Source organism: Pseudopipra pipra, chromosome 9, assembly GCF_036250125.1.
Source record: "Pseudopipra pipra isolate bDixPip1 chromosome 9, bDixPip1.hap1, whole genome shotgun sequence".
Taxonomy (NCBI): domain Eukaryota; kingdom Metazoa; phylum Chordata; class Aves; order Passeriformes; family Pipridae; genus Pseudopipra; species Pseudopipra pipra.
The window spans coordinates 7,514,151-7,538,133 of record NC_087557.1 but is presented as its reverse complement, the minus strand read 5'-3'; the positions used below and the strand labels follow the sequence as shown (position 1 = coordinate 7,538,133).

Genomic DNA, 23,983 nt, shown 5'->3' with positions numbered 1-23,983 from the left:
CTACTTGTCCTGTTTTGAATTGGTATAAAACATGTTTAAAAGAGGATTTAAATTTTTTTTACAAACTACAAATAAGATAGCAAATGAATGAATAGATGTATTCAAGTGCCCTGAATTTTTTTGGAGGCCATACTTCTCAGAAGAAATCAATAGAAACCAGAAAATCAAAACATTCTGCTTAAAAATGTCAAATTTCTTTGACAAATAAAGCAAACACTGAAAAAACTAACAATGGCGAACTTCTTTATTAAACAGGTAGCTCAAATTTCTAGCATATTCCATCCTGTTTCTTGAATATTTCTCTACCATTATTAGAAAGTATCATGTGCATTTTGCACTTAAGCTGGCAAAGGCAATTCTTGGGTGTGGTTTGTGCAATTATTTTAATAATTAATAATTATCTGTACTGAATTGCAGTGGAAGATGTTTATAAATTCATAATCCCTGGGGTATTTTCTCACAAAAATGGCAGCCATCTCTTCTGATTTCTGTCCTGATGCTTCTTTACAAGTTCCTTGTACACTTCTGACCTTAGAAACCTGGGGAAAGAGTCCTTTGCCATGAGACTGTAGATTAACCTCTGAGCATTATCAAAGCAGCTGAGCGTGGGCTCAGAGATATTCTGAGAGATGTCATTTTTGGTATGGAAGTCAATATTAATCTGTAGGAAGAAAGGAGGCATAAAACAAATGTCAGTTTGATTGGAAAGCTGAGATCTGTTTGTGTACATGACATAGTCTGCATTTGAATTTCCTCCCAAATTACCTGACTGATGCAAATAAATTGGAAGCTTATCCCTTCATTTTCTAGCATACTGAATTCTTCATTTTATTTGGCTCTTAAACAGATGGCATGACTGAAAAAAAGAAGGGAAAACTAACTTCTGAATATCTCATCTTTTTGCCAAGCCAAATCCTATGAAATACTGATTACCAAAGACTAAATTAGAAGTGAAGGTACTCAGCATCATTTTAGATTTTGGCCCCATGTATTTTGTAAGGATTTTGTGTTTTTAACAATAATAAAATGGATTTGAATCATGTATAAGGCATGATTCAAATCAATCATTCAAAGCATGCCTGCTAGCAAAGGCAAAAACATCAGTGTAAAAGTTTAAGGTGGAGAATGTGAATAAAAATAGGAAATTTGTTCTTTCACAGTAAGCATTTTTGAAATAATGATAAAATTGAATGCTGTGGTGGAACTCTTTGCAAGTTTGCATTCTCATCCTGTTTAGAATACCTATACAAAAGAACAAATGTCATCATTAACATTCCAATATACTGGAACCTAAAATATGGAAGAAATGGTGCTTATTGTGTTATAAAAAATGGTTAGAGAAAACAAATTATATTGAACATAAATTTCCTTAAATCTTTAGGTAGAAATTTCAGAAGGCAGGATAAACCTATGCTTTGTGTGAAGAATGTAAAGTAAAAACCATAATGTCTTTGCTTCACAGAGTTCCACCCAGTGTTTTTTACCTGTTAAACAATGGACGTGAAAAAGGAAGTTACAGTCATGTTGAATTGTATTTTCTGTCATTCCTTGAAGTTTGGTTCTAAGCTTTTCACTTGACTCCCATCCTCAGTACCCAAAGTACAAGCAAAAAAAACTCCCTATTTACCTCTTTTGGAGCATCAGCTTGAATAAAGTCAGAATAAATCTTTTGGGCTTTCGAGGCGATCTTGGTGGAGGACTTGGTTTTCTTGAAGTCTTCACAGGCCAGCCAGAACTCCACATTCTCCTCACTGAACTCTGACTTCAAAAATGTCCGAAAAGCTGCCAGGCCATCTGGGGAAAAATGAATGAGATGGTGGGTAGAGGAAAATTGAAAGGCCAATGCAGTTTATACATATTTATACACACCCACGTGTGTGTGTGTATGTGTATATATATATATATATATATGGAGCATATATATAGTGTAACCTGTGTGACTCATACTGGTTTGCATGTCAGCCAGCAGTTAGGCTTGAGAAGCTGTTGTGGGGGAAATATAAAGGAGATTAAATAACAGTGATGGTAAGGGGACTAAGAGAATTCTTCTGGTGAGTTACCAATGAGGGAACGCTCCCAACACCTGCCTGCTGTGGTTTGGTCTCTCTAGCACTGATACACTTAGTCAAAAGGGGATCCTGGAGATTTTGGTCTTCAAGAGAATTTGTGGTGTTTAGGAAACTAGAGATCTGAGGCTGACCCTGGTCTGAAAAGTAGAAATTTAAGTCATATTGTTGTAGTGTGCTTGACCCACAGCTGAGGTTATCTTGCCTAAACAGTGCTTCCACCTCCTTTCAAGTAATGGTTAAGTCTTGGATGGAGAGACAGACACCTCATTACTTCTTTGTTCCACTTTTTTTGCACTTTGAAGGGGGAAAAAATGAAACAAATTAAGGTTTGCTTGGAAGAAACTGCTTTGAAATTAATCCAAATCACAAGCTCTGAGAAAAGAAAGCTGACCCAAATGTAATTGTGTTGGGTTAATACTATCCAGAAACAGTGTGGAGGCACTCCAGAGTCCAGGCCACAAAGTTACTGCAGGAAAATGAGGCAAGGGCAAGGAAATTTTCAAGTTACATGTGGTTTGGCATGTCAGGACAGTAGGAATGGCATCTCTCAGAGAAGTGACTTTAGATGTGCTAGAAGTAATCATTTTTTGTTTGACTTAATTCACTGCACAACATGTATATTTCTTTGGAACAGGAATACTGAAGAAAAGGTTTGTGAGGTTTTTATTTTTAAAAAATATGAAAACCGGAACCACTGTACAGACAGTTTAGCAGTTATCTTAGTAAAAAATCTTTCAGAGAACTTCTGCTTTATTAAACGTCCCCTGAGGGCTGGTCAGAAGGTATATTGTGTTTGCAGCTTGGACAAATGTGACCCTCTGTCTTTCAGGACAGCAGCTCACCCACCTCCAGCAGCAGCTGATTGGTTCAGTACCTGTGGAGAGCTGAACTGGAGAGCAGTGTGAAAACCTGACAGAAATCTTTGGCAACTGGGTTGACGCATGTTTTTTTTTCAAAAAATATGTTTTTCAGTCACTTACCTTTGTTAGCTAGTAGTGTATCCACAGACTCAGACCAGGCCATGGTTTCCCCAGTATTTGACCTGTAGAAACAACATCTATCCTTGAAAATAAGATTTTGATCTTTCACCTGTGCAGTCTGTGGTAGCTAAGGGTCTATGATTTGGCTTTCTTCTTGAGGGAGTAGGCGAGTCATTCGTCCCACCTTACGCACAGAATAACAGAAACTCAACAAAAAGTGTGACACGGTTTTTGTGTGTGTGTAGAGAACCGCCCAGACTCATCAAGTACACTGTTATTTGACACTGGCAACTTGATTATTCAGCCTGGAAATACTAGTAATGCTTGCAATTGGTGGAACTGTAGTAAAACATAGGAGAGATATTAATGATCTAGAGCGTGTGTTGCATTTCTTCTTGAGTTCAGATGGATTAACTATCAATTTATATGAGACTTTGTGCTTGGAATGACTAGAATTATCTAAAATGTTACACTAACACTGGTAGGATACATGAGCATTATATCAGTTTCTCAGTGGTATAAATAACTGAGTAAACTCATAATTTTAGCTCTTCCTCTGTAACTTTCTGTGAGCTTCTGTTAGACACGAGAGCAAACACTTTGTTCTGTATAAAATGTTACCACTTTTCTTAATTAAAAAAAAACCAAAACCCAAAAACCCAAAAATCCCCACACAAAAACCTCAAGCACTCTAGAATTCTGTAAAAAAAATTTAGTATTCCCAAGGGGGGGACTCAGACTGCTCAGCTATCAAAACTCTGCTCTGAACTATACAGGTTAGTCTGAGAGCTGTATTCCAAAGCCATTTCTCATCATCAACTGTAAAGGTATTTTCTAATTGTAAATTTATGAAGAGATTATATAAAAGTGTCACTATATTAATGTAGCTGTAGTTATAATTACATGAAGTTGTGGCAGTGACATCTTTAACAAGCAAGCTTTTTTGTAGCTGTCAATTTACTTGTGTCCAGAGTGCAAAAATCATATTTAAACAAGAAAAAACATGCATGTTTATGAATAGATTTAAACACATACATGATGGAAACTGAAGTGTAAATATAGTAAGTCTGTGAAAACAAAAATGAAAAACAAACATAGCACGATGTTGTACTTTGTGACACGTTGAGTGCCAATGGAATTAAGCAGCAGAAAATTTGTTTTAGCAACTGTAAGAAACTTTTATGAAAAATGTAGCAAGTTTTCAGGTTATTCAGTAAATGTTTACTAGCTTTCTTGTCAAACAAAAAAGGCAAATGAAAGACCAGGATAAAACAGACAGTTTTGCTTCTTATCCTTATGAGCAATATTACTTGTTTTAATGTTTGCTTACCACTCAGAGAATGATCTCACTGACCTTGTGAGATTTACTTGAATGGGAATGGCAAGCAGAATTGACAAAAGGAATCAAAATAGTCATATCCACTTCAAAGGGGGAAGGAAAATAAAAGCTGTACAGATTATTCAAAATTTGGTCATCCCATCCCATAAATCTCCTACAATTAAAATAGCCATAAACAGCAACTCACTTCACTGGCATTTTTTGTTCCACTGTTTGTTTGTTTGACTGTCACAGGTTGGGCAGAGTTTCTTTTTCTGACTGATCTTCAAGCTGAAGGCAATGTGACAGCAGGAACAGTACAGTTAGCAGGTGAATAACCAAACAGGACAATGCAAATTGACAAACTGCTTTTAATGCTTCCTTTAAACATGGCTTATTTTTTAACAGTGGCTATTCACAGCTTACAGTGGCCATAACGTGGTGACTTGAGGGATGACACCTTGCTGACCTGTGTGGGTGCTGGGGCAGGTCCAGAGAGGGCACCAGAACTGGGGAAGGGTCTGGATCACAAGTCTGATAAGGAGTGACTGAGGAGGTGTTCAGCCTGGAGAAAAGGGGGCTCAGAGGGGACCTTATTGCTCTCTACAATTACCTGAAAGGGGGTTGTAGTCAGATGGAGTATATATAATTTGTCTCTTGCTCTTGATAATTATTCTTTCATCCCCAGCTCTTTTCTTCCTCTGTTTGTTCCTTGCTGTCCCTCACTGTCCTGACCAAGTCAAGCAGCCTTACCAATTTTCTTATCTCCCTCCAAATCTTGTCCTGATGCCCAATCCTTTACTCACCCCACCCAGATTCCTGGTTCTCAGCGTCTTCACTTGATATAAACAAACTTCCAGTGGTTCAGGAACTGGGATCCTAGCTGTCACAACTTGTAGAAAAAGGGATTTTTGTCTTCTTGGTTAAAATATTTTACACCAAGTAGGGCAGTCTTATGAGTTTAGGTCCCATTTGATTTCCCTGTGTGGTGTAGTCACATACCAAGCTGTCCCCTGCCTGAGGACAATCTCTCTTATTTTAGCTATGTCTTTCTTCTAAGGTAAGAAAACCCAAGCACCACATGCCATGTTTTGACCTTAGCAATGTTAGTAGGTTATTCCTTATCCTCACCTTTGGTAGATCTGTAAAAGAAGTTTCAGGCCTAATTATCTGATGAACTTCCCATGGGACAAAAAAGTAGCAAATCTGGTCGATTGTGCTTCAGGAAACTGAAATCAGATGAAAACAGAGAGAGGTGTTTTACTGGGATGAGCAGGAGAACTGAACTGTCTTGCAGGAGAAGAATTAAAGACCAGCTTGTCTATAAGATGTAAGCAGAGAAGAGCTATGATTGCCCTCTGAATATAGAGAATAGCCCAGTGAGAAAAAAAAGAATTATTTTAGCTTAGTGATCAAACTCACAAAAGAAAAAAAATGTATATAAACAGCCAGTTAATAAATTTAGGCTGAAAACCAGAACAAGGCTTCCCAAAGTATTGTTTTTTACAGTCTCCCAGTAGATTTTTTTTGTCCTCTCTGCTCCTCTGTACTTTGAAGATAGAGCTTAGTATATTTATGAGATTATTTTAAACTGTTGTCTTTGCTAACATTAGAAATTATGATCCAAGGTACCCCTTCAGTCCTACATATTACTAAAAAAGATTCCTGGCAGCAAAATACAAATCCTTTCTGCAGTTTCTTAGTTTTGCATTTACTTGCTTCTGAAAGCTGTAGAAGAGGAATAGAAATATTAATTATCATCATGACTTCCTGCAGTGCTTCTTGTTTTCCTTAATTGGTTATTTTCTCTTATTTCCAGAGAATGTACTGTGGACTGTAACACTGTGCCAGACAGGACCAAAAGCCTTCCATGCACTGTCCTGGTGAGATTGGCTTCAGCATCTCACAGGTGGAGAGAAAACTTTCAGCACCTGCATTTACATCAAATCCTTTGTGGCTGATTCAGTTCCAGGTTTGAGCTTTGGTAAAAGGGGATAAACATAATACAAAATCCAACCAATATTTGTTTGTAAAGCTTCTGGGGTGGCAGACTGTAAACAGCTACCATCTGAATTTTCTAACAGTGAGATCGTCTCTTTGTCAATTATTGTAGAAATAGTACCTTTTCCCCCTAATGTTATGTTTTGTGATTGCTGATTGATCTTTCTCATGTAGCAAAAAGGAGGTTCTTCTGCAAATATGTACAGGCTTTTACATACATTACTGTGTCTTGTTGTTTGTTGGAAGGAACCTTGCTTTTAAGTACCCCAAGTTCTCACTGAGAAATAGTTCAAAATTGGTGTTGAATTTTCAGCCAAGTAATAAAATTCTAGATGTAGGCCTGATGCAAGTTTCCTCCAGATTCTTTGGTGTAATGCCAGTAAAGTCAGTGCAGTTATGAGGGCAGGGGTGACACCAAATTAAGCAACACATCATTCTTGGATGATTCCATTTATTTCTCAATGTTTACCCTGTCTCATCCCAATGATTATAGTATTTATGCGCCTTAGAACTGGGACCATAAACTGACTTATTTTACATTTTTGGAGAGGTAATATTATTCTTGTTATGTGGTAGTCTCATTAACTCCTGTTGAAAGGAGTTAATGAAACTAAAGGAACTCCCTATGAAAGGGAGGGTTGGAGGATTTGTGCCTATTTTTTTATCATCTGATGATACACTTAAAAAAAAAAAAATTCCAAGCAGTGCAACAGATGCACTTTTTTAAATTTCTATCTAATTGCCTGATGTCTAAATGATAGACATGACAATCTCTTGAAGATTTTCAGTGCTGATAGATATTTTTAAGTCAGTCTTAGCAGGCCACAGGAGAGCTAGAACTGTAGGAAAGAGAACGTAGATCTATTGACTGAACATTTCCTCCTTTGCCAATATTACTTGCTAGGGAACACTGATTTATTAAATATTTAAATCTCCAGAACTTTTAAGCTAACTACTTGATTTTTTGCTGATGCTCACCTTTTATTTTTAGCTATGTTTAGTAATTAGTTTCACTGAGTTTTATTCCTTTATGAAAAGCTATTGGCTTCTAGTGGAATAAGGCATGTTGTTTTTTTGTTCCTCTGCCCCACATCTGATTTAGACACTAATCACGACAGAGAGTATAAAACAGTGTTACGTGATCAAACTATTTGGTGTATTAACCTAAGACATAATTTTCATTTATATATGTTCCTAGAAGGGCTGCCTTGTACTCACCTGAGTGCAGTGTGAGAAAAGCTCACACTCTCCAGAGGCTGTTTCTGTGTGCTGGTGCTCGCCTGGATCAGATTCAACACATTAATGCCCTTCAGCACGTGGCCTCTCTTAATTCCATTCCATACACAGGTCTGCTTGGATGGTGTTGTCTTGTGTAACTCAGCCTCAGCAGAAAAAATTGTTAATGTTCTGCTGGTCCAAGCAATTCAAGCGCACAGTGACTTGACTGCATTTCTTATGTTGGGAGAAGCCAAGATGATCTGAGCACTGCTGGCATCCTGGTAACATGGAAACACCTGTCCTACTGGATGCAAATTTATTTTAATCACAGCACTATGTAAATGCCCACCTTCCCATAGCACTGCACAGCATGGGCAACTCAGAAAATAACATTTTTCCATATGAATAACTCTGTGTGTCTGCAGTATGCCACAGAGTTGTTTTGCATAAGAAAATAAGCTGTTATTTTCCACCCAACCAAAGTATGCCCTTCAGGTGAAGTGTTTTGATTTCAAGAACAATCTGTCAAAATATTTTACAGCACTCTTGGCTCCTCATATATAGGATTTCCAAGTGCTATTCAAATACAAAGCTATATTGGAAAAAAACTGGAAACAATTCTCAAGAAAGTGTGCAACCCCAAAGATTCCCATGTAGTACTAACTAGCAGATTAGTTGGCACAGCTTGTGTCCTGGACGAATATACTGTTATTTACACAGCATCAGACCTCACAGAACTTCATACAAGAAGCCCATCTAGCAGAAACACAAGGGTTGTATTATGACCTTGTGCTTGGAGACAGGTATAAATTGCACCAATGTGCAATGTGGAAGGAGAGGTAAAAGCTTCAGTATAAAACCAGAGGGAGCTTTTATGAGACCAGCCTTAAATTATCAGAGTACAACAAATGAAAGATAACAAGACATTAGCAAGAAAAAAAAGCAAAATTGGAAACAAGCTTGGGTGGTGGATAGAGGAATACATTTCTATCTTCATCACAAAGCCACACAGGAGCTTAAAGGGCATTTGATTGAGGCATTTGACTAAAATGCAAAGAACAGAGTGGGATCTAGGACAAGCAGCTGAGCAAGGCGTAAGTTCATGAGCATATGAATCACTGATGGGAGGAAGATGGTTTTATGCTATTTTTTTCTCAGTTGAGGTCTTTGGCAGTATGCCTGGAAAGGGGAGGGAAATGCATTCAAAGCAGTAGCTAATTAAGGCAGTCTGAGCAACTGGGGACAAAAAGAAGAGAAAAATGATCTGCCATTTGTGAGTTGCTTATAAGTTGTAGCATGTAAAGGCATGTAAGAACCATATTACCAATTGCCTACTTTACTGGAAGATGGAAATTGATCTTCTTTGAGATTAATTTATCTCATATCAATTTATGAAATCTTAAATTTCATTCCTCTTGTTTCTTGTCAGTTCAAAAAATAATCACGTTATTTTTTGTTCGATAACAAATCCACAAGCTGAAGACGACGTGTATTTCTATCTCCCTCAGGTTAAACAAGAACAACAGATCATAATTAAGCTCATATAAAGCATCTAATTAGGCTGAAGTATTGAAACAGGAAGACAAATCTTTGTGCTAATACAAGTCAGCAGATTGTTTCTCTCATCTCACATCTTCACGTATGTGAGGAGTAAAGTGCAGTGCTTATGTGGGTAAATCATGGTGTTGGTAAGAGGAACATTTTGGGAGCTCTTCCTGAAAGCTGAATGGCACATATAAATATAAAGAGCTGCTACATAAAATAACCCTCAGTAGAAATGCCTGCCCAATAAGCTTTGTGTATGTATTACTTACACTAGGTCAGCTAAACGAGAGGATTTTCATAACTATGGCATTGATTCTGCCAAAACTAGAGAAGCCTGACTATGTTCTCTGGTACCACTCTAAGGTTCATGCTGTAAATATGTCTGTGCAGGGTCAGCCCTGAGTCTGATCAATTCTGGAAAAGCATCACAGACCAAATCTAAGCCTAGTTCATCCTCCAGTACTGCAGTAGAGCACTAAACAGTAGAGCGCTCATTTTCTCTCACTAAAAGGAGCCTCTTCTAGAAAAAACCTTTTGCCAGATAATTATGTCATTTTGGTTTATCTTTGTGTCCTTTGCCTTCCTTTCTCTGAGTTTATCTTGACTTTCTTTTTACAGTAGTTCCCATGGTATTACTCTGCTGTAAATTCAGCTGCGGTTCATAATTATCTTTGAAAAACACACATGCATAAATAGCTACCAGGAATATATTATTTGTTTGTTTTCATTATAAAACTCATAATAGAGACTAGCACTGATGGTTTTGAGGAAGGCCTCCCTGGAGATAAGCAGAATTTTCCATGTGTCTGTGAAATGAAATAACGGGCGCCTGCTGACTTGTATTTATCATTGCAGAGTGTTCTGACTAACAGCTGGGCTTTTGCTAACAACAACAAAAAAAGTCTTACTCAAGGTACTATATTTGTCATTTGTCTAGATTTTGGAACAGTATTAAATATGTGGGTTTTTTTCATTTATTTAGTCCGTGGCAATCCATCCAAGGTACAGATTCTCAGCTGATAATGAAGGAACATAGCAGGGCAGAATCTAGCTGCAAATGTCTGTGCTGCAAACAAACCCACTGTCAACACTCAGGTGGGGCTGTTCTCAAATCTGTTTCCTTTCTCTGACGAAGTTACTAATATATGACACAGGAACATGCATATTTTAAATATCTGAGAACTGGCTTCCATTGTTGGTGATGTATTATAGATTCCCTAATCACAGAATCATCAAGGTTGGAAGAGACCTTCAAGATCTTCTAGTCCAACCATTAACCTACCACCACCACAATCACCCCTAAACTGTACCCCCAAATGCCACATCCAGACAACTGTTGAACAGTTCCAGACGTGGTGGCTCCACCAGTTTCCCAGGCAACTTATTCCAATGCCTAACCATTCTTTCAGTGAAAAAAAATTCTAGTGTCTAATCTGAACCTCCCATAAGCAGAAACAGGATCATTTCTGTCAGAATTGATTTCTTTTCAAGCATCAGACAAAGAGCAGAGGTAAATAATCTATTCAGAAAAAGATACTGATTTCAGCAATGATACTGGGTTAGAAAGTTGCCTTCCACTGCATTCATTCACGTGACCCTTTGACAATGACCCTGGAAGTGCAGACAGCTTGTGAAAAACGGAGGCTGTAAAGCTCCAAGGCTGCATCTGATAGTGCTAAAGAGACTGAAATACAATGTCAGGGCTCCTAAGAACGGTTGAATTGTTCCTGAATCACTGTGCCCGGGTTCTGACTGCTTTACACTGTCAGGGAGAGCATGTGCCTGAAGTTTTGAGATCAGGGAAGGATAATGGAAAGAACCAGCAAGGATCATAGCCCTCATAGTTACAAATGTGTTTCCTCTCTATTTCCAGGGTAATGATAAGGGCTTGGAGATGGTTTCCAGGTCGTTGTGACTCAACAGCATTTCTTGGTGAGTTTGAATCTTTATGCACAGTAACACTTTTTATTAAAATGGTAATGATTACAGCTAGTATTGAAATTTAAGTGAAATCTTCATACCTTTCTCATCAATGTACTAATGATAAACCGAATCCTGACAACTCCTTAAGTAGATCAGATTTATTGAAAGTTAGTAAAGCAGACACAGAAACCCTCAGATCAAGCAGTTCATATACACTCCAAATTAGCAATGAACATAAAAGTCCCATCCTTAGGAACTTCCTCTCTTCTCTTTCACCATTTACAGAAAGGAGAAGAAAAGGGAGAAAACTTAAATTCCATGTGAAGCAACTGAAAATAGAAGCCATAGTTACAAATAAATCCTGCAGCCCCTTGCTAAACTGAACCAATGTTTAAGCTTTTAAGAACTGCCCCATGCTTCAAGGTATGTCTGCATCAATTCTGAAAGAGAAGGACAGGATAACTGTGTGTGCTGAGTATGAAAAATATATGAGATTTCAATAGTAAGGAAATAAAAATGGCGATTTCTCCTTCCTCTGCTATAAAGTATAGATAGTATATTAATGACCAATAGAACTGAAAGTTATTCTACCTGAGTCCAAGAGATGTTAGTTTTCAGATACACTTGCAAAATGAAAGACAGAGAAAATTTAGAACAAAGTGTAGTAACAAAGGTGGCATACCATGGCTATTTACAAATAAAAGTAGAAATATTATATATATATATATATCTACATGGACATGACCTGATATTTAATGACGCACATTGTGTTAAAATAACATTCTTGGCTCTTTTTTTGCTGCTCAAAATTAGAATACGAGTATTTGATGCCAAAGTTAATCTATACAGCATAACTTAAATACAGAGAACAGACACATGTAATAAGAAAAAAGTACAAAATGTATCCTCAAAAAATTAAATATGTATTTTTATGTTCCCCTTAAAACAGGCAATAGCTACATAATAATTATGCAGTGTCTGTAGTTAAAATTCATGTAACTTTGCATTATACCTTATAATGTTCCCGTGTGTTTTACAGCATGAGAAAATACCACAGATTCTCTGTCCTTAGTGTAGGAAATATGGCAGAAACATAAATATGTGCAAAGACTATGTATATACATGCTAACTGTGATGAAACTCTGGCCTAAATGATACAGGCCCAGGATAAATGTTGGATATTATCAAATGGCATTTTATGCCGCATTTTTATGCAGGAAATTCAATTTTTTCCTCCAAATATGATCACAGCTTTTGCTTGAGTTTAAAAAAAGTACTGTATAAAAACTTTACATTATATGACTTGCCAATATGTTGCCTACTTCTCTATGAAAATGAGATTAATCATCTACTTCAGAACTCTGACCTGGTGTAGGTGCATTTAATTTTGCTTTGCCACTTATTTACACCTGCTAAGGATTTGGATTTTAAAACGCATACAGGTAGCTGCAGTAGCTAGATGTTATGAGGGCAGAGGTTTCTTGTTACCAAACAGTAAAGTCTGGGCGTACACCTTGAAAATCATTGACAGTAAAAGACCGTGACCGCCTCCTAAGGGTGGGACGACTGGGATTTCTCCCTTTAACCAAATTTAAATAAGGATCAGATCTCAGGAAGCGTGGGTAGCTGTCTTGCTCCATCAGCCTGTAGACTGTGTTCTGTGCTGTGTCAAAGGTGGTGATGAGGGGCTGGTGAATATTCTGACTTGTGGCTTCTTTGGTGTGAAAGTCCAAATTCACCTGGAAAATGAGGAAAAGTGTATTTCTTTAATGTACATTCTCGCATTTCCTGAGTTATCATTCATAGCAATGACATTGTACATTGGTGAAAGACTTTTCTGGTAAGGAGACCTTGAATCCCCAACACAACAGGATGTAGGCACTCCAGAATCAGTATGTTCATGTTCAGAAGTGGCTGTCAGAAAGTCTTCAAAGCTGTGTCACTGGTGCAAAGCAAAACAGGTAAAATAGAAGATAAGGTCTGGTGCTTGACTAAAAGTGACTTTCTAATAGTGATCTTTGTACAATTGCAGCTCTGGGGCTTTGCAACACCAAACTAATACAGAACTCCCTCCATTCTCATTTAGGTTTCATGTAGAGCTTTGTCTAATGAGACTGTGTTAGTGAATATTTAAAATTTCTGGGTTTTGTGTAGAAACCAGTACAGTAGTGCTGTAGGAAGGTGAGAGTAGGAAGTAGCAGTAGGTGTGTAGTAGGAAGATGAGAAAATTCTAATAAAATGAAAAAAAAATATTTGAATGGGTCTCTGGAGCTTTATGTTGGAAAGCATATAAAAATTATTATTTATTCCATGTGCTGTTGCATTCATCCTGGGAAATGTTTATTTGGTATGAGAATTTTATTAAAGTGTGAGGCACTGATTTAAAATGTTATTTTCAAAAATAAGATAGAATATATAAAAAAAATTGTTGATTTAGTCAAAAAGTGAGTTCTATAATATGTTTTCTTTTCCTCACTAAGAGACACCTGTCATTTCCATACAACTACTTAAAATAAGTAGTTTAGATCTAAAAACTGAAGGGTAATTAGTGATGATAGAATGGTCCTCTCATCTAAGATTTTTATGAACCTGTTGAACCGTATGCTCAGAAATTTTTGTGTAAAAGAGTTCTGTGGACAAGAAGTTAAAGGAAAGGTGCAAACTCCTGAGCTGTGTGGTCTGAAATGAGGTGCTGTTGGCTGGTCTCAGCTGCTCAGCTCAACCCAAGGAGGAAGTCTGACCAAAGCCAAGTGCTTAAGGTGAACCCAGCACCCACCTACCTGCAGCAAATTAAAGTATGACACACAAAGAAATTGCTTGGTTATTGTGAGTCAAAGTACAGCTTCCATACCCTGTCCACTCCTTAAGCTTTCCTCCTGCTCATACTTTGAGTATGAGCAGTTGTTACCTGACCATAACTTCCCAGGGATTGATCAATTGGCAACAACAGGTTCTGCCTCAAGCGACTCAGGGTGTTCTTTTTATAAGTAAGGTCCACCCCAAAGGCACACAGCAGGGAAAGAAATGAAATGGGACACAAGCCTTTGAAAGTGGGCATTTCCTGGGAAAAGAAGACCTGAATCTTAAATGTAATCTATGAGAAATACAGGTGGAAATTGTACCATTTTGCAATCAGTTTCTTAAAATGAGAATTACACCTTTTTCGCCCTCGTTACAGGGAAGCAGCAAGTGTATAACTTCTGTTATTGTGGAAAATAAAAGAAAATAATAATGCAGGCATTGGAAAGTGACTTATTTGATCTGCTCAAGCTCAATAGAATTACAGGAAATTGTAAGTCCAAAAGACCTATTGGTTGTGATTTCACTGAAAAATTCATCATCTCCCAACCCGTTCATCTCCTCCTTAGGGAAGGCAAAAGTATTCCTCTTGCTCATTTCTGAATCCTTTATAACACACTTAAGTAACATGAAGAAGTTGTAAATATGAAAACTTTTTGCACTGTTATAATATTATAAAAAGGCCTTAGTGTTGGTGAGGACTGTCATACCAACGTATTTTTGTGCTGACAGTAACATAACAAGGATATGCAATTAGAGGTGGTGGAGGTGGAGAAGGGGGAGGGAGTCAATCATGACAAGTCCATACCTAAAACATAGTTATTATTTTAAAGGATATATTTAATTTAGTAGTTTCTTCTAATCTTTTTTATTCTTTTAGCTTATTTAAAATAAAAGCTTCTGAATCTCTGTTATGTAATAATTTAATAGATAATTAGTGTTTTAAGAGAAAGGGGGAATAAATTTGTTGTTCTGAAGATAGCTATGAATAAAGACAGGTGAGACTTCTCCACAAATGCTAGCTGATATATCTCATTGCAACTTTAACATTTACTATCACTTTTTTTCTTAAATATACATCGTGTATGTGTGTGTGTATATATATATATATATATATATATATATATCCCAGATTTAAAGATCACTAGGAATCAATGATTCCTATGATATAATATATATATTCATATAGTAACTTGAAGGGGGTATTGAAAGGAGTATGGAAGACAGTGAGAATTATCTCTGCAGATTTCCTTCCAGAGCTTTGATTTTTATTATTATATCCTTCTTATGCCACCAACTACATAAAGTAATTGTTGCACCTACTTCTGGTCATGCACTTCTTAAAGGCAGATTTCATCAGTTGTGTCAAATAGAGTGTAGAATGAAGAAAGACTTTACCTCCTTTGGAGCATCTTTCTGTATGAATGTTTCAAAAATGGTCTTAGCTTTTGGCAGAAGTTCATGTGCAGTTTTGCTTTTCTTGTAATCCTCGCAAGCTATCCAGAACTCGATGTTCTCCTCGCTGAACTCAGTTTTCAGAAACTTTGTAAAGGCATCCAGCCCAGCTACAGAAGGGAAAGTTCAATTGCATTAAAAAATATATCCTTATCAAACAGTTACTCTTTTCACACAATCTGTGCAAAAAGCAAAATAGTTTGTGCTCCCTTTGAATAATATCACGTTATGGATAATTAACTGCACTTATTTTTAAACCTTTATGTATTTTTTCCATTATGATCCTGAGTGCTGTGACTCCCATTACAGAATTCTCAACATCAGTAAAAATCCACTACCAAGACCTCATAAATTTAGAAAGAGAAGCAAGCAAAACATGTCGATGTAAGTAGAAGTGACGGATTTTATTCCATCTGAATATCAGTTTAGGTTGACCAAAACACTATTTGAATCCTCGCTCATAAGTAAACTGTTCTCCAGTAACAATTTAAAGTGGATGGCTTTCAATATATTTATAATTTGCTTTATGCTATTGTTGTTATGCTGAGGACATTTTCTTTCTCAAGTGTGCTTAAATCTACACAAGTCATGCAATTGTATTGAAGTCAACTGTTCAAAGAACACAGATTTGAAAAGCACATGGTGTCCAGCACTGTAGCTGAAACATGTGTGCCCCTCCAGAAGGAAAGGAGGAACATATGTGCACTTGATAATTATGTGAGCAGCAGGCCCTTCCAAAGGACAGGGATCCCAGCTTGGATCCTGTCATGGGTTTAGAAACAAGTTGTATCGGAAGGGACAAAATCTTTTCTTAAGTACATAGAACATATCTTGAAATCAGGAATATTTGAGAAATATTCAGATTAAATGCTCCTGTTTATTGAAGGAATTCTTTGCCATCTGTTATATTACTTTGTTCAATAAAATACAAAAGTTATTTTCAGTTATTTTCACTAGTTAACAGCATACTATAGCCGAAGCATGTGAGGAGAGCAGAAACACACACTGCTATAAATGACCCATCATACCTAATTTAGTTAACTGCCAGGTCTACTTAAGAGAACAACTGAATTTTATAATTTTCCATCAATTTTCCATCATTTTCCATCAATTTTCCATCATTTCCCATCACTTTTCCGTCCTAACACTCTGCACGGAGAGGAAAAAAAACTACTAACCTTTCTCAGAAAGCAGTTTGTCAAAAGATTCTCCCCATTTCACTGCTTCTTCAGGAGACACACTGCTTAAGAAACAGAAAGGGATTCTTAAGAATTGTGTGTACTGTGTATTTAGGAAGCTGTGTAATGTGTTATCAGTTACCCTTGTGGCTCAGGACTGTTTCACAGAGCCTTTGATTAGATCACATTACTAAAGGAACTCATTCTCTTGGGGACTTCAGAAACATTTTCTTTAATTTTTTTTTCTGACCTTTTTTCCTGCAGAGCTGTACTTCTTTTCCCCTTTTTAAAAAAACATCAGAGCAAAGATTTTTTTTTTTTTTTTTTTGCTTTGGTGTTTGCATTGCTCTACCAATCTTTAAGGGAATTGAGATCATGGGGTATTGTAAAACTCCTGAGGGACCCAAGTCTGTCAGCTGTTGAAACTTAAGAAATACTTGTGCAGAGGTGTGGTTTTGAATGCCCTCACTGAGGCTGTGTTACCGCAGTCTGCTTCTGATGAAATATGGAAAATTCAACAGCCTGAAGACAGAGCTGTAGCGATATGGTTTGGGGGTTAGCCTTCTAGGTTAATACCACACATAGTCTGGTTTGTTTACCACAAACATATTTCAGATGTCATGTTACTCTGAGACACTGTGCCTCATTTATAAAACTCCTCATATTCTTCATCAAACATGTCAAGATGCAGGTATTTCACTTTGATTTCAAAAACTCTCCCCTAGAGAACAGTGAAGAAAGGAAAAAACCACCTCGTTCCATTCACACATATACAATTTTGGAGAAATCATTTTTTTGGTTTTGTGTAGACTAACCCTGAATGCACATCTGGACAGTACTTGGATTTTTAGTAGACCAGAACTGTAGTAAGCAGGAGGTGAGCTGTATCGTGCTAGGACTAGGACTTAAGTTCTACACCTGAAGGTGAAGCCAATCTTTATCAACTGCTTTTTGAATACTAATATTTAGAACCATTTTCATTTGAGGACAAAGCACAGTACATGGAAAGTATCAATAAGCAATTTGTCTATGATTAGTTGGTTAGAACAACTTCTTATGGACTGAACACTTCTGGAATATGTTTCTCCCTCATGTTCTGTTGCCTGATTCACACAGTTTGGGCTCCCTTGGCAAAAGCTGTAGGCACATGAAGTTTAGATGAAAGGGAATTCCAATCACTTTGGGAAGGAATTTAAGCCAGTAATGACCTTCATTTTGCATAAAATTCAAAAGGAGGATTTTTTTATTATTATTTTAATAGGTGTCACATGTCTCCTAGCTGAAGTCATTGCTTACAGGAAGGGAATTTTTAACCAAGGAGAGAAAAACAGTTCTTGAGGAGAGGTACAAACGCTGGAGAAGTGAAATCCAAGAAATGAGTATAGGCTAGTAAAGTAGGGGAATTCTGGAGTCAGGGAAAATGAGACCTCGCTCCCTTACAGAATTTGTTAGTTATGAGAAGTACAAAAAGTGTGGTTCTCTGAACTGTGTGGACTGGTAAGTCTGGTAATTGTGGGTTCCTATAGTTACAGAAATTATTTTGGTCATAGTGGAAGATAAAGCCTTATGACTTCAGACCACATACTCAGTCCACAACTGCATGGAATGCTGTAGAGGTTCTTTGTTGGGTTTGGAAACTCCTAGTGCAAGTTTCTGTTTCTTCATTTCTCCTTCAGAATCTGCATCAGCCCAGTAGCCTCACAGATCCCCAAAACCTGGGTGCAGCAATGAGTTTGTGCAATAATGGACAGAAACCAAGATTTGTTCAGCTTTGCCACTTTCTAAATATGAGAAGAAACTAGTTTAAACTAACAGATTACAGGCTATTTCTACCATCACCCCACTGTCCATCTGCAGTGCTCCATTAAATTCTCTTTCTACTTGTGTTAGTAACTCCCTGTGAAGAATAGAAATCATGAAAGCTCAGTAAATCACTTACAAAATCTCAAAATTTTATCTCACTTTATTATTCAAAAAAGAGTCATTTTCTTTTTTGTTTGGTTTTTTTTCCATTTTTTGGCAAAAATAATTGTCACTTCTCTCTAATCTGTATATAAAGATCAGCAAAAATCTGCAAGTTTCTCTTCTGTACAAGAACAGATGAATCTGTTAGTCAGGCACCTATCTGAAGTAACATGGTAAAAGGTAGCTGGCTGAGTGAGGCAGTGATGGTCTGTTAAAAGGGGGAAATTCTTCAGAGAATTATTGTTGCTACTGTATGTTCCTCTGAAAGTGCCTTTACACAGATTATAAGAATGCAGTAATGGCTGTGTATTTGTATGAAATACCCTGGGTAATGAGTACTGTCTGCATACAGACTGCAGGGCAGCTGTGCTCCCTCTTTTTAGATGCAATCTTGGCATGGTTTTACATGTCTGGAACTGAGATGGGTGGGATATTTCCAAATGTGAGCAACAAACTGCTCAGTTATTCAGATACATGGGTGCAAGCGTTTAGATACCACCTTCTCAGCTGCTTTTTCATGGGTTCTAGAAAGAGAGTTTGGGCCTATATGTGATTTCTACTGTGTGCTCATAACTAGTAAGGGCTTGTAAGAAGCAGTTCTGGTCAAAGCAGGCAGCTTGGCCCAAAAGATAGGAACTGTTTAAACAAGGTTCATCAAGACAAAAGAGCATGGTAAGCACGGAAATGTTCTGAAATGGTCTCTGATGGGAAGAAAGGGGCAGCAAATTTTTTAGGCCATGGAGCTGCATTACTTTACATGTTCCTTCTTCTTAGTCAGGACCTAAAAGTGCAATTCTTAATATATTGGTCAGATCTTGGTACCCAATTGAACTCAGAAACGAAACTGTTGCTGAAGTCAATAAAACCAAGAATTTACCCTGCATCTTTATGAAAACATTATAACAGGGGTAATATTACCACAGTGTACAAGCATCAGTATGAATTTTGGAGAGAAGAGTATTCAACCAATTACTACAATTACTGAGGAACTATGCATTAAGAATTTAACATGCATATGGCATCTGTACAACACAGAATTCTTTGGAAAACCTGCTTTGCAGGGTGATGTATCATTTTGCTGCAAGCAGCAATTTGTTAGCTGCATTTCTGAGTTGATGCTTAGTCAGTGGACTAAGACAAAGACAAAGGCTGTTGGCATAAGTAAAGGTTTAAATGTATCTCCAAGTCTATGGGGACCAGTGGTGTGAAAATACTAGTGGTCAGTTACCTTGATGTGCTACAGATATTTCTATAGTGTGTGTATGCTTGAATTAGATTGGTAACTTTCAAATTAAATAGGTCTAGAAAGCATTACTCTGCCGAGTCTGAACGCACACACGTAGATGCAGGAAATGTTCTGAGTCACACAGACACTTCTTGGAAGGAATCCCCATCAGCTCAGTCATTTATAATGCTTACCTTGCTGGTTTTGCCACGTTTCCAGGTTTACCAAGATGGTCACTTTCATGGAATTCAGGTTTCTGCAGGAGCAGGCTCAGCCTATTTCTCTTCTGCTTAGCTCTACAACAGATTTGGAGTAGCTTTTCAAGAAACCGTTTTGAAAGTTGTTTATTCCCCCTCAAACATTTCCTTTGACTATTATCTCTGTTTCTGCATCATAGATCCTGCTATTTTCACTTACAGTAATGTTGATGTTACTTCTCCTACATATATTATTCACATTAGTTATTTTTTTCTTTACTGCTTAGCACAAATTCACATATGAAGCGAAGAGAAATGGAAATCCTTTTGTTTTCAGCATGCTTTTAATTTATTTTAAAGAGGAAGGGGCAAAATTTCCCATTAGAGAACGCAAACAGTTGGCTCAGCGTCTTCTACTTTTAATGTTTCATAAAGAAAAAAAGGAAGTATTGCTTCCTGTCATTTCAAATTTTTGAAAAGAAACCTTCCCAAATCATATTCAGCGTTTCTCAGAACTTCTTCCAACCTCCCTTTCCTGGTTTGCTTAGACCATTATTTGATTTGTTTCTTGTTCTTAAAAAAAAAATACTTCTGCAATGACTTAATATTTTATGTACACGGTTTCTAGGGTTGCAGTTCATGAGTTTTCATATGCACGTCAAAAATAAAATTACCTGTGCCCTAAATTCATACCCACAAGCTGCGTTAGAGGAAACTTTTATGTAAACAGAACACTCAGATGTTTCGGCGTGACCCGAAAACTTACCCAGGTTTGCTCGCTTTGTGTGGCTCTTCTTTAATCACCGATTTCATGACTTTGTAATAGGGTTTGTCCTTTGAAGCAGAAATGTTCAGCTGGGGGAATAAAAGAAGGGGGTTCTCCATCTTCCTTCAGAAATGCCTCCGAAAACGTTCCTCTTGCTCCCTTGCAGCGGTGGCACCTGGAGCAGCTCTCACATGCTGTGCCCAGCCGGGGCTGCCCCCGGTCGGGAACGGCGCAGTTTGCAGAGGGAGGTGGTGGGAAGAAGGTGGTTCTCCACCTTCACTGCCACTGCAGCTGCACGTACGCTGCGCTTTAAGTAGAGTTCTGGTTTTACATTCGTCATTTAGGGAAGTGAGGTTGCAGCTTTGCAAAATGTCCGTCGCTCGCGCCGACAAACCACAGCCGGAGAGCAGCTCCGGGGTGCCTGCTTCTGGGAGCTCATGTTCTGCCAGGCTTAGGGTGACACCAGCATTTGCCCCCAAACACCTGTAAGAAGTGTACACAGTGTAGTGTAGTTTCTCTAAAATTAACTTTAATGACGATAATATTGCATAAAACAGCGTACAGCATCATCTTAAGCTCTTAGAGAGCTTCCATCTGGCCTTAAACTACTCTCCACAGCTCAGGTGCCATGTGCTGGACACAGAAGTAGTTCCATCTGCAGCATGCTGACTTGAAACTCAAGGTTTCTCAGCATCTCCTGCAACACCCAGATGAAGCTGTGGTGGATCATGTATTTTGCAAGCAGAGATTTTAATTTTTGCACCATTCTTCAGAAATTATAACCACTTTTAATTTCAAGTTTGTACACTAAAAGATCCTTCCATATCTTCTCTATGTGTGGATTTATTTTTACTTGCAATCTCACAGCCAGGATAAAAAAAAGTCTTTAGTTCAGAACAAAAATATGTGACTTTTTAAATTATTATTTTGACAGTAAATAACCCAAAAATTCTCAATTCAGTTCCATAATGTAAAAATGTATTTATGTTGTAAGCTGATCAACACGAATTACTTCTTCACAAACAAGTTTGATGTCAATTAAGTTTCATGGTTTTAAGTTCAGCTTGTGTTGGAGATGTCATAGGAACAGTACATCTACTAAAGAAACCTCCTCAGTGTTAACTGAATGAGGTACTGGAAAAGATTAAAACTATGCAGTAGTTAATTGATTAAGAATTAAATCGTTCTCCCTTTTTTTTTTTTTAGTGCCAATATCTCATTTTGATTATTCAGGTAAGACATTGAGCCTTGGGGAGAAGACATGACCTCATCACCTCCAATAATTTTGTTGAGTTCTACAGAACTGCTGCAGCATTGGTAAGTTCTGATGAGAGTCCACTGTGACCTCTTTCCTGTGGCTTGCAGAGCTAAGGAGGATGGAGGTATTAATATTCAAAATAAACAAACAAAAAAACCCCAACAACTCTGCCGGGATTCCAAATTTGTGAAAGACTAGAAAAAGAAGCTGTTATCTATCGTGATTTTTTTTTAAGAGCAAAAAAACTGAAATAAAACTCACATGTGCTACATGTGTGATACAAATTTTAAAACCAGACTGAATGGGAAATACTCAGTGAACAACTGCTTTTGTAACCCAAGAACCTTTAAGGAGCAGGGTTATGGTTTGAACTTCATTTTCAGTTTCAGAGTAGGCTTTATATCACATCATGCTTATTTTAAACTGGCTTTAACCACAGCTGTGTTTAATCATTTATTCTGCCTTTTACTGATAAGTAGATAAATATAGACTGCATGATTTTATTTCACTTTTCTGCAATAGTGGTAGTCACATGAGCTTTTTCTACCTGTTATGTGTATATAATGCTGTCTATGTTTGTCTGCCATAATTTTACAACCTGGTGATTTCAGTTCCTGAAAAATGTCATTAACTGTAGGCTCAGCAATTCATATAAGCTGATTTATGAAAGATTTGGAACATCACTCAGAAGTGAATTATGGTGGCATTGCCACTGTACCAGGTAACTTATAGATGGGAAAGAGCAGCTGTGTCATCTCTTTGAGCACTCATCAGTGATGGGCTCTCCCCTGAGAACATCTGAATGGCTTGTCCAACACACTCTTCAGTGACCCCAAAGCAACAGGTGCTATGCTTCAGGTGCTTGAAATATTGCTGTACTACACTGTGGCAATAGCATCAGTCCCAAATGCAGCAGTGTGCTGTGCATCTCCTGAGAATTCATTAGGAAATCTGGAAGAGTGGGGAGAGGAAGGGAATAATCACAAAAAACTCCTCCCCCACCCCCCGCTCCCCTATTTTTTTTCCCCATTAATAGAAAGCTAATATTAAATCTAGGCCATGAAGTAGCCAAATTACACCCAAGGCAGCCTGTGTTTTGTCAGGGATGGTGCTGGTGCTAATAAGCATTTCTGTTTTGCACTGCAGGCTACAGTAGTTATAGCAACAGTATTAATGACCCTGTAAATGCTTCTGGGCCATTTTGGATACTGCAAGATGACGATATAGAAAAACGAATAAGTTATTTTAAGCTGGAAAAAGCAGACCAAGAATATTATGTTGATGACATGACTAGAGACCTAGAAATCTCTAAAGAAATTTGTGATGGGAACTAAATATCCTGCTTCTCAACCATTTCTCTAACCACTGAAATATATCCACAAATCTTTTGGGAAGAAGACTACTGATTTTTAAGCTCTTAAATCAAGATCATCTCTGTAATGTCAGAACATTATTGACTTAATGATTTATTACTTGTAGAAAAGAATAAATACATTTCTCAAGATGAATACAAAATGTATTTGCAGAACGATCTTTATGTGACACAAAAGTAAAATTGAATAGATCACAAAGTGCAGGAAGTTCCTTGAGGTGATGTCCTGACCCCTTTGGGCCTGTTCTTCAGCTGAAAAGTGTCTGCACTGGCTTCTGTACCTGTTTATAAAGTCCTGTCACAGCTGATGATCAAGTCGTGCTTGGTTTCTACAGACACAATAGCTGCCTGCTGTGAAAGAAATACTGACTGATACTGTTAGCAATAGGGGCATTGTACTATACACTGAGTATGTCTTGTTTCTTTTTTAAAGGAAGGCACTGAAAGGCTCAGCCTTTCAGTTCAGCTGAATAGAAGTGCAGCCCCGACTGAGCGGTTCAGCTCAGCACAAAGAGCTAGAGCACAATGGGGAGCTCTCCTTTGTCAGTAATCCTGCTGCATCTCTCTCCAAGCTATTTTCCTTGCTTGTCAGGTAAGTGTAAACTTTTCATCCTTCACGTCTCTGCTCATGTTCTGGCACTGCCCAGGTTCCTCCACAGCCAAGCTCCATCGCTGTTCTTATTCAGATACAATCTTACCAGTATGGCTTTCGTT

The 23,983-nt window shown here is 37.7% G+C and overlaps 3 protein-coding genes and 1 long non-coding RNA gene across 6 annotated transcripts in view; 2 read left to right on the top strand and 2 right to left on the bottom strand.

Annotated features, from left to right (window-relative positions):
* Window positions 1-284: 284 nt before the first annotated feature.
* RGS21 (regulator of G protein signaling 21) lies at window positions 285-3,547 on the bottom strand. Its single transcript, XM_064664012.1, has 4 exons — window positions 3,527-3,547; window positions 3,050-3,167; window positions 1,628-1,794; window positions 285-661 (listed from the first exon to the last, which is right to left on the bottom strand). Exons 1-4 carry the CDS (start codon window positions 3,545-3,547, stop codon window positions 458-460), a joined length of 510 nt encoding a protein of 169 aa, XP_064520082.1. The 3' UTR covers window positions 285-457.
* Window positions 3,548-9,227: 5,680 nt separating this feature from the next.
* On the top strand, window positions 9,228-23,436 carry LOC135418795 (uncharacterized). 2 transcript variants are annotated; one of them, XR_010432666.1, is made up of 4 exons: window positions 9,228-11,063; window positions 11,340-11,477; window positions 21,846-21,956; window positions 23,044-23,436. It is a non-coding gene; the product is annotated as an uncharacterized LOC135418795 (long non-coding RNA). The 2 variants fall into 2 exon arrangements; XR_010432667.1 differs by lacking the exon at window positions 11,340-11,477.
* Window positions 11,198-20,947, bottom strand: RGS18 (regulator of G protein signaling 18). Of its 2 annotated transcripts, none has more exons than XM_064664416.1 (5): window positions 20,640-20,947; window positions 19,871-19,972; window positions 16,487-16,551; window positions 15,252-15,418; window positions 11,198-12,793 (listed from the first exon to the last, which is right to left on the bottom strand). In XM_064664416.1, the coding sequence occupies exons 1-5, from the start codon at window positions 20,756-20,758 to the stop codon at window positions 12,539-12,541; spliced, it is 708 nt and encodes a 235-aa protein (XP_064520486.1). In that variant the 5' UTR covers window positions 20,759-20,947; the 3' UTR covers window positions 11,198-12,538. The 2 variants fall into 2 exon arrangements, with proteins under 2 accessions (XP_064520486.1, XP_064520487.1); XM_064664417.1 differs by having other exon boundaries at window positions 16,487-16,548.
* Window positions 23,437-23,769: 333 nt separating the features above from the next.
* RGS4 (regulator of G protein signaling 4) overlaps window positions 23,770-23,983 on the top strand; it is a 32,496-nt gene continuing 32,282 nt past the window's right edge. Inside the window, exon 1 of the mRNA XM_064664423.1 lies at window positions 23,770-23,861. The gene's annotated coding sequence lies outside the window, so the exon portion shown is untranslated. The remainder of the gene's footprint in view (window positions 23,862-23,983) is intronic.

Coding starts and splice junctions, on each gene's coding strand:
- RGS21 (XM_064664012.1), bottom strand. CDS start 3,547: ATGCTCATGTATCCTACCAGT. Junction 3,168..3,526: donor TGCTCATGTATCCTACCAGT/GTTAGTGTAACA, acceptor TAGCTACCACAG/ACTGCACAGGTGAAAGATCA. Junction 662..1,627: donor AAGCTGATGCTCCAAAAGAG/GTAAATAGGGAG, acceptor TTCTTCCTACAG/ATTAATATTGACTTCCATAC.
- RGS18 (XM_064664416.1), bottom strand. CDS start 20,758: ATGGAGAACCCCCTTCTTTTATTCCCCCAGCTGAACATTTCTGCTTCA. Junction 19,973..20,639: donor CACAAAGCGAGCAAACCTGG/GTAAGTTTTCGG, acceptor AATCTGTTGTAG/AGCTAAGCAGAAGAGAAATA. Junction 15,419..16,486: donor CAAACTGCTTTCTGAGAAAG/GTTAGTAGTTTT, acceptor TCCCTTCTGTAG/CTGGGCTGGATGCCTTTACA.